Source organism: Microtus ochrogaster, unplaced genomic scaffold, assembly GCF_000317375.1.
Source record: "Microtus ochrogaster isolate Prairie Vole_2 unplaced genomic scaffold, MicOch1.0 UNK85, whole genome shotgun sequence".
Classification (NCBI taxonomy): domain Eukaryota; kingdom Metazoa; phylum Chordata; class Mammalia; order Rodentia; family Cricetidae; genus Microtus; species Microtus ochrogaster.
In genome coordinates this window covers 89,082-102,500 of record NW_004949183.1, presented here as the reverse complement: position 1 = coordinate 102,500, position 13,419 = coordinate 89,082, and the positions used below count along the sequence as shown (strand labels likewise).

The 13,419-nt window shown below is 35.9% G+C and overlaps 1 protein-coding gene across 5 annotated transcripts in view; it reads left to right on the top strand.

Moving 5' to 3' along the window:
* Positions 1–1,768: 1,768 nt before the first annotated feature.
* Positions 1,769–13,419, top strand: part of Vamp7 (vesicle associated membrane protein 7) — a 37,544-nt gene continuing 25,893 nt past the window's right edge. Inside the window, exons 1-3 of one of the 5 annotated variants that reach the window (XM_005370653.1) lie at positions 1,769–1,906; positions 8,945–9,099; positions 12,099–12,156. In XM_005370653.1, coding sequence (XP_005370710.1) covers positions 8,954–9,099; positions 12,099–12,156 — 204 coding nt within the window. In that variant the 5' untranslated portion in view covers positions 1,769–1,906; positions 8,945–8,953. The remainder of the gene's footprint in view (positions 1,907–8,944; positions 9,100–12,098; positions 12,157–13,419) is intronic. The other 4 variants (XM_026777808.1, XM_013355007.2, XM_026777806.1 and 1 more) reach the window with 4 other exon arrangements.

Genomic DNA, 13,419 nt, shown 5'->3' with positions numbered 1-13,419 from the left:
TTACTAGTGATGGGATTTTTGTCTAATTTAAACTTGTGTAGATCTTGTGCATGCTGGGCACCTCCATAGTACAATAAAGAAAATAAAAGGAGAAATATAAAGAAAAGCTAGATAATGGAGGGTCTTTGTATTTCCAATGAGATACTGTAGGTAATGTTATCCTCTGACTAGAATTATTATTCACTAATCATTGGCAATCTCTGAAAAAGAATGAGAAAATCAAAGTTGTGTGAAATGAAATAGTGAGTAGTTGAATATGGATTGATATTTAGCTATGAGTTTTGAGAAAATATATACATTCAAAGTCACGCCTAGCATTCTGGAGTGAACAACTGATTGGTTGTCCATTCACTGACAACCAATTTCTGAGTGTGACATTCACTGAGATAGGATTTAGAGGAGAGAGACAAACAGATTAGGGAACAGGGGAAGTAAAATCTATTAGGTAGATTGGGAACTATTATTAAATTTTACGTACCCAAGATGCCCAGTTGATACTGGGACTCAGGAGTATTGTCTGGGCTTACTGTATTATACATGAGAATCATCAAGATGTGAATGACAGCAGTGTAATGGGGATAGCTGATAACACCAAGAAGTGTGTGAAGGATAAGAAAACAAAGTGCAGAGCATAGGCCTATGCAACGTGTACACTCCAAAAGTAAATGAGCTGGCATAGAGGTGGGAAGCAAACCTGGTGAATGTAGTATCTTTGAAAGAATAGATTTTAGGAAAAAAGGGGTTTAAAGGAGAGAATATTCAGAGTATGTGTCTTGCAGAGTTGAATTATAGCAAAAGCTGAAAAGTACTTAGTAACTTTGTATGAAATGGAGAGATGGAAAATGATCATTCGCTTAAGTCTGTGTGTGATGAGGAGGTTGGAAGTGTGGGGTTGAAAAGGGTGCTTTTTGGTCTCTAAATGATGGTAATGAAGAGTCAGGAAGCAGGGACCTTGTCGGGGCAGTGACAGAGGTGGTGGTGGTGATGAGTAAGACGAGTTCATCAAAGGAGAAAAAGGATATAGCATAGTATATTCAAATCACAGGAAACTATCTGCTGCTGATTACTCTTGCTGCTGCTGCTACTGCTGTTATTTTTGCTGCCAAAGTATGGGGAAAATGATTGGTGAAGAACACAAGGAAGCTACATCTTTTTTTCTTTTTTTAAAAATTTATTTATTTATTAAAGATTTCTGCCTCCTCCCCTCCACCGCCTCCCATATCCCTCCCCCTCCCCCAATCAAGTCCCCCTCCCTCATCAGCCCAAAGAGCAGTCTTGGTTCCCTGCCCTGTGGGAAGTCCAAGGACCTCCCACCTCCTTCCAGGTCTAGTAAGGTGAGCATCCAAACTGCCTAGGCTCCTACAAAGCCCGTACGTGCAGTTTTGATCCTACTACATCTTTTTTTCATGGCTAAGGCAAAAGGGGTGCCTGCCAGAGGAATTCTGTTTTGTCTATAACAGGCGACTTTAACTCCTGAGACTCAGTTGGGAGATGGTGGGGGAAGTTCAACTCCTCATTTATCCTGCTGATTATACTGACAGATTACTTGTGTTGTCTTGCATCCTCTCGTTTTCTGGGATTATATAGTACAGCGTTAGATGTTTACCAGCTGTTGAGCCTACCTAGGGCAGACGTGACGACATCGTAGTCGGAACTACCACTCCCAGAGTGCAGTATAAGTCCTGGGAAATGCGGAGGGTAGGAAACGTCTCAGATCCCGCCCTCTAGCTTGCTCCCATTGGAGGAAAGATCAGGTTCCCAGGAGGCCACGCGTAGGCGGGGCCCTTTACACGGAAGCTTGGGTCGTCAGGTCCTGTCCTTCTTTCGTTTCCGGCAGTGGGCGACACTGGGAGGACCTGCTCCCCTTGGCCAGGAGGCCAGTTCCCGCTAGAGGGTACCCGGACAGGTAATTGGAGTGGGATATTTTTGTGGGAGGTGAGGACACACTTCGGCGAGAGAGCGGAGGGGGTGGTGTAAACTAGAAGGTGCTAGGTTGGAGCAAAAGGCAGGGCAAGTGTGACTTGAATTTTTCTGTTATCTTCCGTTCTAATTGTTGAGCAGGTCCAGTTTGGGCAAAGTATGTTTTACACTGCTGAAGAGGTCTCAGGTTAGTGTCAGAACGCGTCATTTAAGTTTTAATTACAGGGTGGAAAATATTAAGTCTCTCTCAATTCGCGTTCTCCAGACTTTTCTATAGCCAAAAAAACTCTTTCACCCATGTTCACCGACATCACTTTCTGCTTCGTGTTTTCCTCCTATTCATGCTTCCTGTGAGTTCCTAGCATACCCCTAACCCCCGTACACTCGTAACAGTATTGACATTGCACTTTCTCGTTTCCAGTAGGCAGTAGATCCCCACTGAAAACTATTGTTTGAGCGTATTACTGTTATTTTTATTGATGGCCAATATTTACCAAATTGATCATGTACTTGACTCGTTGGTTACTATGACTCTGACTCTCATAACCAATGAATTATCAAGTCTTTTTCTTGGGATTTTATTAATCACACTATGACATGTATCACCATTCTCTTTTGAAAATTCTTTTCCTTTGAATAGCTATGGCTTGAAGCAGTGTACTTAACATATATTTATTAATGGGTGAATACATATTAAATACTCCTTTAAGTGCATGGGATGCATGGTTAACAAGACATAGGAGGTGACTACTATAGGAACTTGCATGTTTGGGGAACAGAGATAAGTAGGAATAATAAATCAATATGGTCGTGTGTGTGGATAAATGTAAAACTTTAAAGGTAGTTGGTTTGACAGAATAAAATTCTATCCTGAGAAAGTGAGAGGGATTGAGTTGGACTTCAAATCATTTTCGAGAAACAATAGTTGTGATAGCAACAGGAGTAATCTTTATCTGTAACTTGACTTTTTGTAAACACCCCTTCTTTTTAGTTGTCTAGCTTGACAGTGGTTTTTCTTTGCTATCTGTTGCAAGGTTATCCTACAAATTGCAATATACAACTTGTGGTTTATCTGCTATTGACTTATTTCTTGCTATGTCTCATACTGAAGAGTTGGTGACTGGATTACTATCAACAAACTGTCTACCTGAATTACGGAGGGAGTTTGGTAGTAAAAAAATACTCTTCTTGCCTGTTTCTATACAATATAAAGTTATCTATTAGTTGGAATATTTTAAGTATACCCAGTGTTGACTTAACTGTTCGATAAATATTCTGTGCAAGGATTTTCTGAGAATTGGATAGATAAGGTAAAACCAAACACTTTGACCTCTCTTTTAAGGAAAAATGTTAACAGTATATGAGGAAAATGCTGATACATAGATTTGTAATTAGTCATTCTTTGTCAGATTAGAATCACATAATTACATAATCTTGTATTGAACAGTTTAAACAATTGTGGTTATTCTTAGGTTATTCATTCTTTATATCTTATTGTATTTATTTATGTCTGTCTCGCTCTGTATTATGATTCCCTTTATAGTATAGGAGTCCTTTTTACCTCGGTTTCATAACTCCGTTATCTACTGCTTTGACTGTCACATCCAGGCTGGCCTTGAACTCACTGTATTGCTGAGACTTACCCTGAACTCTTGATAGTCCTACCTCTACTTCCCAAGTGCTACGATCAGAGGTATGCACAACCACATCCAGCTACAACATACTTTTCTAAGTCCAAACTATAGTAGGTTGCCTCATAGCTATAAGGACAGGTCTCTAAAATCACTGAGGAAAAAGATGAGGTAGTTGGTTTTAGAAGTAGAAGAGGCAATTTGGAAGAATGTAAATTAAATGGAAAATGGAGAATAGGATTGATTTGAGAACACAGTACTGTTAATTGTGTCTTCCATAAAGCTATGTTGAAGTCCTGACTTTTGACACCTGTGCATGGTACCTTACTGCATATAGGATTTTGTAAATAAAGATGCCATGTTGGAGTATAGTAGACACTTGACTAATATGACTGGTCTCAAAGGATAGAAGGAACACAGAAACAATGTTATCTGAAGACAAGAGAGCACTATGTGACTAGATTGGTAAAGATTAAAATGTTGCAACTACAAACCAAAGAAGAATGCTAGCAAATTGCCAGAAACTAGAAGAACCTAAAGATTCTTCCCTACAGATTTTGTAGGGAGCATGGTCCTACCAATGTCTTGATTTTCAACCTCTGGCCTTTTAAGCTTTGAGGTGATAAATTTTTGTCAGTGGTAATCCACCTGGTTTTTGATAATTTTTATGACTGCCACAGAAAACTAATTTAGAATTTTTAGCAAGATGTAAGTAGAATTGGGATAATGGCTATTGGCCTAAGTGATAAATGTCTAAGAAAATTAGGAGAAGCAGCACTGAGGAAAATCTGGTATTTCTATTATTTTGCCTCTCTATCTGGCTTATTTGATGCTTTTTCTTTCTGAATGCTACTTTATACAGCATTTCTTGGTTTGTTAAATAGTCACATAGTGCTTATAATTTGTCAAGCTAGGTTTCCTTATTTCAAATACAGTGAGTGTTCTTAATCTGTATTTCTTACCATCAAATACAGTGAGTGTTCTTTCTGCTATGTTGTTTCTGTTATCTCAACACTCATCAATATGTTAACACATTCAATTGCAAAAGAGTTATAATGTGGTTGGGCAAGATTTGACTGTACGTGAAGTTTTTTTAGTAATATATGACATCATTTAAAAAATTCCTATTAGTGACATCTGGAAAGAAAATAAGGTTTTTGTTGGTATATATGCAATGTTTAACAGTTTAAATTTTAATTTGGAACTACTTAATTGTGGGAAAAGATTTCTATTTTATACTATTTATTGCACTACTTCTCTGTAGCTTATATTCATTATTCCCAGTTTTACTCTCAAAAGTGTGCTCTTTATTCCAATACATATATACTTTATATAAACCTAAAAGATGTTTTACATTCCTTTTCTTTTTAAACTATCTTTAGTTCCTTAAGTCATCCCCTTTATAACATAATCTCCAAATTTCTCACATGTAGTCTCTCCCTTCTGTACAGTCGAGATACCTAGAACAAAATTCAGTGTTTTCTGTAAAGTATAACTAACATAGCATGGAATAATAGTAGAACTTAGAGAGAGCAAATTACCCCATTTCCTAATATAATATAAGATTATTTAACCAATTTAAACAGTTACCTCATGCCCTTGGTTCATAATTAGTCTTTTTTATGTTGTTGCAAATCTTGTTTTTTTTTTTTTTTCTTCTTGAAGTTGCAGAGTGACCAAAGCTGCCACTTTCATCTCTCTGTCTGGATACCATATGAATTCTTATCTATGTATCTCTGTGCTTTCATTTGTTCAACTATTTGTCTCTTTGACCCTAGGCAATAGCTTCCTTCCTTTTGAAATTGAAGTCAATATTTTCTAGTCTTCTTTCTTTGTATAAGGCAATACATTCAACCACTAAAACTTGTTCCTTTTCATTTTTTCTTTCCCTTTTGGACACATTTACCCTTGGTTCTCTTGAGGTTTTTTTTTGTGGGTCTCTACTCTTATATTTCCTTTAATTGTTAGTTATGTCTTGTGTTTATCATTGACCCTATTTTTTGTATCTTTTATGAATTATATTTTCTTTTTTTAAAATTTATTTATTTATTAAAGATTTCTGTCTCTTCCCCGCCACCTCCTCCCATTTCCCTCCCCCTCCCCCAATCAAGTCCCCCTCCCTCCTCAGCCCGAAGAGCAATCAGGGTTCCCTGCCCTGTGGGAAGTCCAAGGAACCCCCACCTCCATCCAGGTTTAGTAAGGTGAGCATCCAAACTGCCTAGGCTCCCACAAAGCCAGTACATGCAGTAGGATCAAAAACCTATTGCCATTGTTCTTGAGTTCTCAGTAGTCCTCATTGTCCACTATGTTCAGCAAGTCCAGTTTTATCCCAGGCTTTTTCAGGTCCAGTCCAGCTGCCTTGGTGAGTTCCCAATAGAACATCCCCATTGTCTCAGTGTGTGGGTGCACCCCTTGCGGTCCTGAGTTCCTTGCTCGTGCTCTCTTTCCTTCTGCTCCTGATTTGGACCTTGAGATTTCTGTCCGGTGCTCCAATGTGGGTCTCTGTCTCTGTCTCCTTTCATCGCCTGATGAAGGTTAATATTCAGGAGGATGCCTATATGTTTTTCTTTGGGTACTCCTTATTTAGCTTCTCTAGGATCACTAATTATAGGCAAATGCAAATCAAGACAACTTTAAGATACCATCTTACACCTGTCAGAATGGCTAAAATCAAAAACACCGATGTAGCCTTTGCTGGAGAGGGTGTGGAGAAAGGGGTACACTCATCCATTGCTGGTGTGAATGCAAACTTGTGCAACCACTTTGGAAAGCAGTGTGGCAGTTTCTCAGGAAATTCAGGATCAACTTACCCCTGGATCCAGCAATACCACTCTTGGGAATATACCCAAGAAAGGCCTTATCATACAACAAAAGTATATGCTCTACTATATTCATAGCAGCATTGTTTGTAATAGCCAGAACCTGGAAACAACCTAGATGTCCTTCAATGGAAGAATGGATGAAGAATGTGTGGAATATATACATATTAGAGTACTACTCAGCAGTAAAAAACAAGGGCTTATTGAATTTTGCGTGCAAATGGATGGAAATAGAAAACACTATCCTGAGTGAGGTAAGCCAGACCCAAAAAGAGGAGCATGGGATGTACTCACTCATATTTGGTTTCTAGCCATAAATGAATTATATTTTAAATGTCAAATTCACATGAACTTATCTTTGATAAAAGGGTATAGAATCAGCCCCTTAAGGAATTCACCATTTAGTGGTGAGTTAGGGGTTGAAAAAGTCACCAAGAAGAAAGCCAGAGAAGTCAAATACATAGGAAAGTTTCAAGAATGACAATCAGTTAGCATGTTGGTAGTTCTTGAGAAATGAATTAAGGTGAATATAGAAAAATGATTATTATTTTATAGCATAGAAGGAAGCTGTTTGTGATTTTAGGAATTATTATATTTTGGATTTTTAAGGGCAAAAGCCAGAGTATAGTAAGTTGAGTTAAAAGGATGTAGAGAAACAAAGAGAATATATAGCCAAAAGTCTGAGAAATAGAATGATAAATGCAGAGTGGTGATACATGGTCAAGGGAGGCTTTTAGATCAAGGGAGATAAAAGTATGAGACGGTTTGGAAAGTGTAATTTCCTACATATTTGTTCAGAGGAGTCTGAAAAGAAGACTGCTAAAGACATAACTCTAGGGAGCAAATTTATTTAGGCATTAGGAATGAACATGAGATTCTACTAGGAGTTCAGCTTAAAAGATAGATGAATGAATACCTTTTGCTCTGTGTACTGTCCTTCAGTGCTGAGATTCTAATCAGTGCTCAGCAGATTCCCTGACCCTAAGTAGTTCATAGTTTTCTTCTTTATGTACTGAAGTATGGCTATGTTAATTATTTTCTTCTAGGCCAGATTATTTAACTACATTTTTCAGAATCTAACCTCTGACTTAAAAATCAGATTTTAAGAGATTATGTCAAGTCATTCATTCTGCTACCCAACATGATTTATAGTCTCGTTATAGTTTGAGAACCACTGATACACTTGGTAAAAATAGTCATGTTATATTACTTTGAAGGGCTAATTTTAATTTTTATAGCTTAAACCATGAAACAGAGAAATCTGGCCTAATGTAGGAAGAAAAATGAGCATATTCATATCCAAATATCAGGAAAGTTATTTTCAACTCATGCCGTATTGTTTTGGTGATAGTTTGTTTATGAAAGTCTTACCATAAATTATAAAATCATTCTTCTTTTGTGGAAGGTTTGTGTTAATTTCATTTGGTTGCTTTTACGAATAATGCTTTTCTATTAGAGGTAATTCTCATATAGTCATAAATTATATAATGTACATATTATTGGCTATATACAGCCATGTGGGTTCTAGAATCACAGTGTCTGGGTTTAAGTCATCCTATCACTGTAGCCTTGTAATCTTGAGAAAAATAGTTATGGTGTCAATGCCTCAGTTTCCTTATCTATAATAGCATCATAACTGTATATAATCCCATTGAGTTATGCAAATTAAATGAGCTGATATCTGTTCCAAGGTGAATACTCAATAAATATGGGTTGTTGTTATCATTGTGAATCTAGAGTCTAGTTTCTGCTAAACTATTCCCTAAGATAAACTTTCAGGATGAGATTATTTCATTAAACTGTGATGACATGGGCGTCATGTCACTTTGCTGTCTATTACCATTACTTTTCAAAACAGTATCAAGTTTCTGCTACATAATTTATAAATACAGCCTGTGTATGCACCATACATAACTATAAGCCGTATAAGTCATAAGCTTGTAGAAAACCTTAAGGTTGTTCTCTCTCTTTTTTCTTATTGCTGAGGATCAAGCCCAGGGTTACAGGCATACTAAGCATATTTTATACCACTGAGCTATGTCCCAGTTCCTATTAACTTTCATTGATTTTTATACTATAGTGGCTTGTTCAATACTATCTGTAGATGGATGTAGATAAATGATAAGTTTAGTTTTGAAAGCTTATGCCTTAGTGCTGTGGAATAATGATCTTGTACCCTGTAAAGATTTGTTACTTGTATTGGTTTAATAAAATGCTGTTTGGCCAGTAGCCAGGCAGGAAGTATAGTTGTGGCAATCAGAACAGGAGAATTCTGGGAAGAAGAAAGGCTCAGTCTCAAGTTATCACCGAGACGCAAAGGAATCAAAATCAGAATGCCTCACTGATAAATGTACCAAGCCATGTGGCTGACACAGACAAGAATTATGGGTTAAAGTAAGATGTAAGAGTTAGTTAATAAGAAAGCCTGAGCTAATAGGCCAAAGAGTTTATAATTAATGTAGACCTCTGTGTATTTCTTTGGGACTGAATGGCTGCGGGACTGGGTGGAACAGAAACCTTCTGCCAACACCTAAGTAATATTCTAAATCTGTGTCCTTTTTTTACTTTTAATAGATTGAAGTCATGGCCATTCTTTTTGCTGTTGTTGCCAGGGGAACCACTATTCTTGCCAAACATGCTTGGTGTGGAGGAAACTTCCTGGAGGTGACAGAGCAGATTCTGGCTAAGATACCTTCTGAAAATAATAAACTAACTTACTCACATGGCAAGTGAGTTCTGATCTGCATGTGGTAGAGGGAAGGAAGGAACTTTATTGTAGTAAAAACAGTAGAAAATAAGTTTTTAGGTAGATTATTTGACAAAGCAATAATTTGACTAGCTTAGAAAATTTGTGGTACTAAGCTAGGCATGGTGGTAACTCATGCCTCTAATCCTACTACTTGCTCCCATTGTGAGTTCAAACCAGTCTAAACCACAGGATGAAACTCTACCTCAGAACAGTAAAAAAAAAAAAGTCTGATTTTGTTATTTATTAACTTATTTTTTTTTATTTTATCATTGAAATTATATATTAAAGAAATATATGGCAATGTTATATATATATAAATAGCTTTTCTATCAAGTTCTAAGATATGTGAAATGATACAGATAATATAAAAAGTATTTGTTTTCATTCTTTTAGTAAATATGAACACAATACTTAACTATTGATAGGTACTTTACCTGTTGAAAGTGATATAATAAGAAATTTAGTATTTACCTTCATAAAGATTATAGCTTAATGATGAAATCTGTAGATAAGTATAGTAGAGACTGCAAAATAGTGGCATTTAAGTTAGAAGGAACAGAGTTATACAGAGTATTTATGAAATAGTCATTCTCTGTGACTAGTACTCAGCATGATGATGATGATAAAACTAAAGTGATGGGTAGGAGAAATCTATGCATGGCTTTATAGGGCATGTTAAGAGTTTATGCTTACCAATAGGCAGTGGAAAGGTACTGAAGGTTTTTAAGGTATGGCAGGTTTTGCTGTAGAAATATCACTGTGGTGTTGTATTAAAGAGGACATAGATGGGAAATCATAGTAATCATGTTAAAAAGTGCATTAACTTTCCTCATTGATGTGTAAAATATTTTATTTAATCCTTATTTCCTTAGATTTTTTTCCCTTAGGTTTTAATGTCAGGAAATCCTTATTACTTTTTAGAATTAAGCCCCTTTACAGGTTACTTAAAGCTACTATGAAAAGACACCATAATACAATTTGACATATATGAAAATAGTCCTGAGATGAGTGGTTCAGAGCCATCACTGTTGAAAAAATATGGAATTCTTTTATTTGGAGGAAGGGATTATATCTTCCACTAATATTATTAGAGCCAGAATTTAGAAACATACCCACATCTAGCTATAAGGCAGCCTAAGAAATTTAACTACAATGTAAGTTTTAGAAGAAGAAAATATTTTATACATGCTGTGATTTCTACCCAAATTTTCACCGCTTTTCCCATGTTTGTTGGATGAAGTTTAATCACTGATTTTTTTTAAAAAACTTATGGCCTGGTTTCAGTCATATAATGTTAGTTATCTCAATAAGGTAACTTTTTCTAAATTGAATACTTTCACTAGATCTTCAGCTAGCTAAGCCTAAAACTTCAGAATCATATTTCACTTCTTCACCAAATATTTACCTTTCTTCTACAAGTTTGTCAGCCCATTTCTTCTCTATTTCCATTTTTCTTCAGTGACCTTGTCTTCTACTACTTTAGTCCTCATTTTTTTTCTACCTACACTTAACAAGTTACTATTCAATGCTAATTTCTTAGTTTCTTCATAACATTTGTGATAATTCTCTTCTTTTATTGGTGTATGGTCACCATACTTATGTTTGTAAAAATCTGTTCAGGAAGACAAAAGCAGGTTTTAAAAAGGTTAAGTATGATAGACAATAGCATATGTAGGACCGGAGCTCAGGTGGTGGGTTACATACTGATTTTTGGTATCATCAAATGTAATAATACTACCTTCCCCAGGCAAAAATGTTTTGAATATTGTCATTGTTCTCAAAGCAGTATGCAATGCAGTTTATAAAATCTTGTATAATCTATTATGTACCTATTTTTGTACTGTCATCTGTCCAGGCAATTACACTTTCCCCTGCATATTCTATACTTTTGTCATGTGAACTGATCTTACTCTCCTATATCTGTATCTATTATGTGCTCTTTTTATCTTCACATCCTTACACTGCCTAATTCTGTACTTTTGTCTATTCTTTGCTTACTCTTTGCATTCCTATTACTTATTCTTTAGAATTCAGATCACATATCACTTTTACCCATTGGTAAATCTCCATTACCTCATTACTCTATACTACCCTCAACTTTGTTATCATCTTGTTTGCCATGCTGCTTTATTAGTCTTTACAATCCCTATAAAAGCAGGGACTGATGGTTTTACATTCTGTATCTTTATTATCCTGCAGATTAACTTGATTAAAGTAGATCCTCAATTGTTATTGTTGAGAATTTGGTAGCAAAGGTGTTTGTATTTGTCATACCAGGAAAAAGCTAAACAAAAACAAAAATTCTGTGGCTCACTGGAGATAAATTTTAATTGTGTGTCCCTTCTAAGATACCATCTCTTCTTTAGGCCTTAAGAATCCAATTATGCATTCAATAATTCTTTTATTCTTTTATTTTTTGAGACAGGATCTCACTATGTATGCTGACTGGTCTGGAACTTGCTATATAGATCAGGCTGACCTTGAACTCAAGCACTAGGATTAAAGGCTTATGCCACCACACCCATCAATATTTAGTAATTCTAAATTACTAGGATATTTATAGCAAAGACTCTTCCCTTTATCCATACCCTGCCTCCCACACCAAGTCAGAATTTTTTCTTGACAAGAACATTTTTAGTTCTTTTTGTAGTCAATGACTAGTTCAAATTTCTCTGGGAAAGAAATAAAAGATGCTACATGTGGTAAAAAAAATCCAATTATGATTTTGTAGCTAACATTTTAATGGTTAATGCATATGTTATTATATTTAGGAAAGAGAACTTATTTTCATATTTTATTCATTTTTGTCAGTTTAACTAGAGATAGAAATGTATTGGGAAGGGGAGGATGAGAATGTGTTGTATTTGTATCAGTATAGTGAAATTGGGCATACTGAACTGGCTTATATATAGATAGAACTTAGAAGTGAAATAGATGATGCTTAAAACCACAATATGTTTTATATCTTTTATTCTACAGTTACTTGTTTCATTACATCTGCCAAGACAGGATTGTGTATCTTTGTATCACTGATGATGTAAGTAACTTGAAGATGGATTGCTATTTAACTGTGTATACTAATACAGTCAATTATTAATTATCTTTACCTATAATGGGTTAAGGTGATAAAAAATTTGTACCTAGAAATGTTTTCTACATGTTGTATTTGTTATAAAAAGCACCTTGACAAAGTTTGATGCTTAAATATGTATTATTCAGCTCAGTTTTGATACTTTCTGCTTAATATCTCTAAACATTTATTACTATACAGTGTGTTGAAATTGGTATTTGTGATTATGATTGTTGTTTGGTTTTGTTTTAACTCATTTTTTGTATTTTTAATTTTTTTGTTTTCAATATACCCTGACTGTAGTTTCCCCTCCGTCTACTACTCCCAGACCCCCAACTCCTCCCAGACTCCCACTCCTCCCTGCCCCCCCCCATCTCCTCTCTTTCCCAGATCTACTCTTGCTCCATTTCTCTTTAGAAAAGAGCAGGCCTGCCAGGGCTATCCACTGAACATGGCATAATAAGATACAATAAGACTAGGTACAACCCCTCATATCAAGGCTGGTAAAGGCAATCCAGTAGAAAGACAGGTCCCAAGAACGGATGAAAGAGTCAGTGTCACCCCCATTCCCACTGTTAGGAGTCCCACAAAAACACCAAGCTAACAATCATAATGTATATGCAGAGGACTTATTGTGGACCCATGCAGACTCTAATTGCTGCTCCAGTCTCTATTAACCCCAATGAGCCCAACTTAGTTAATATCTGTGGGCTATGTTCACCTGGTATCCTTGACCCCTCTGGCACCTACATATAATTCTTTCCCCCTTCTTTTCATAGGGTTCCCCAAACTCCAAGGGGAGAGACCCAATGAAGATATCCATTTTGGCCTCTCTTTTCCTAAAGATTATTATTGTTATTAAAGCTTATCAAAATGTTGAAATTGAATATTAATTAATTCCTTTAGTCAATATTAATGAAGTTTTTATGTATTTATACTTTAGAAAAACAATATCATAGTACGTATATTATGATCAACTATGTAAATGTGTAGTTTCCATTAATTAGGTTGTTTTCTGAGTATGCTTCAAGTCCTGAATGTTCAGTAACTTAATGTCATCAAGAAACATTCTCTCATTTTCTTTACTCATTGTCAGTTTCTTGCAAGTTCCCTTTATGGTGGCATGTAGCTGCATGGCTATTTATTTATGTATAAAGAAGAGAAACTGTGTTCTTTGATCTCTTATCATAGGAATGAGGAAACTATGCCCCTCTCTTTTCTTTTGATGTT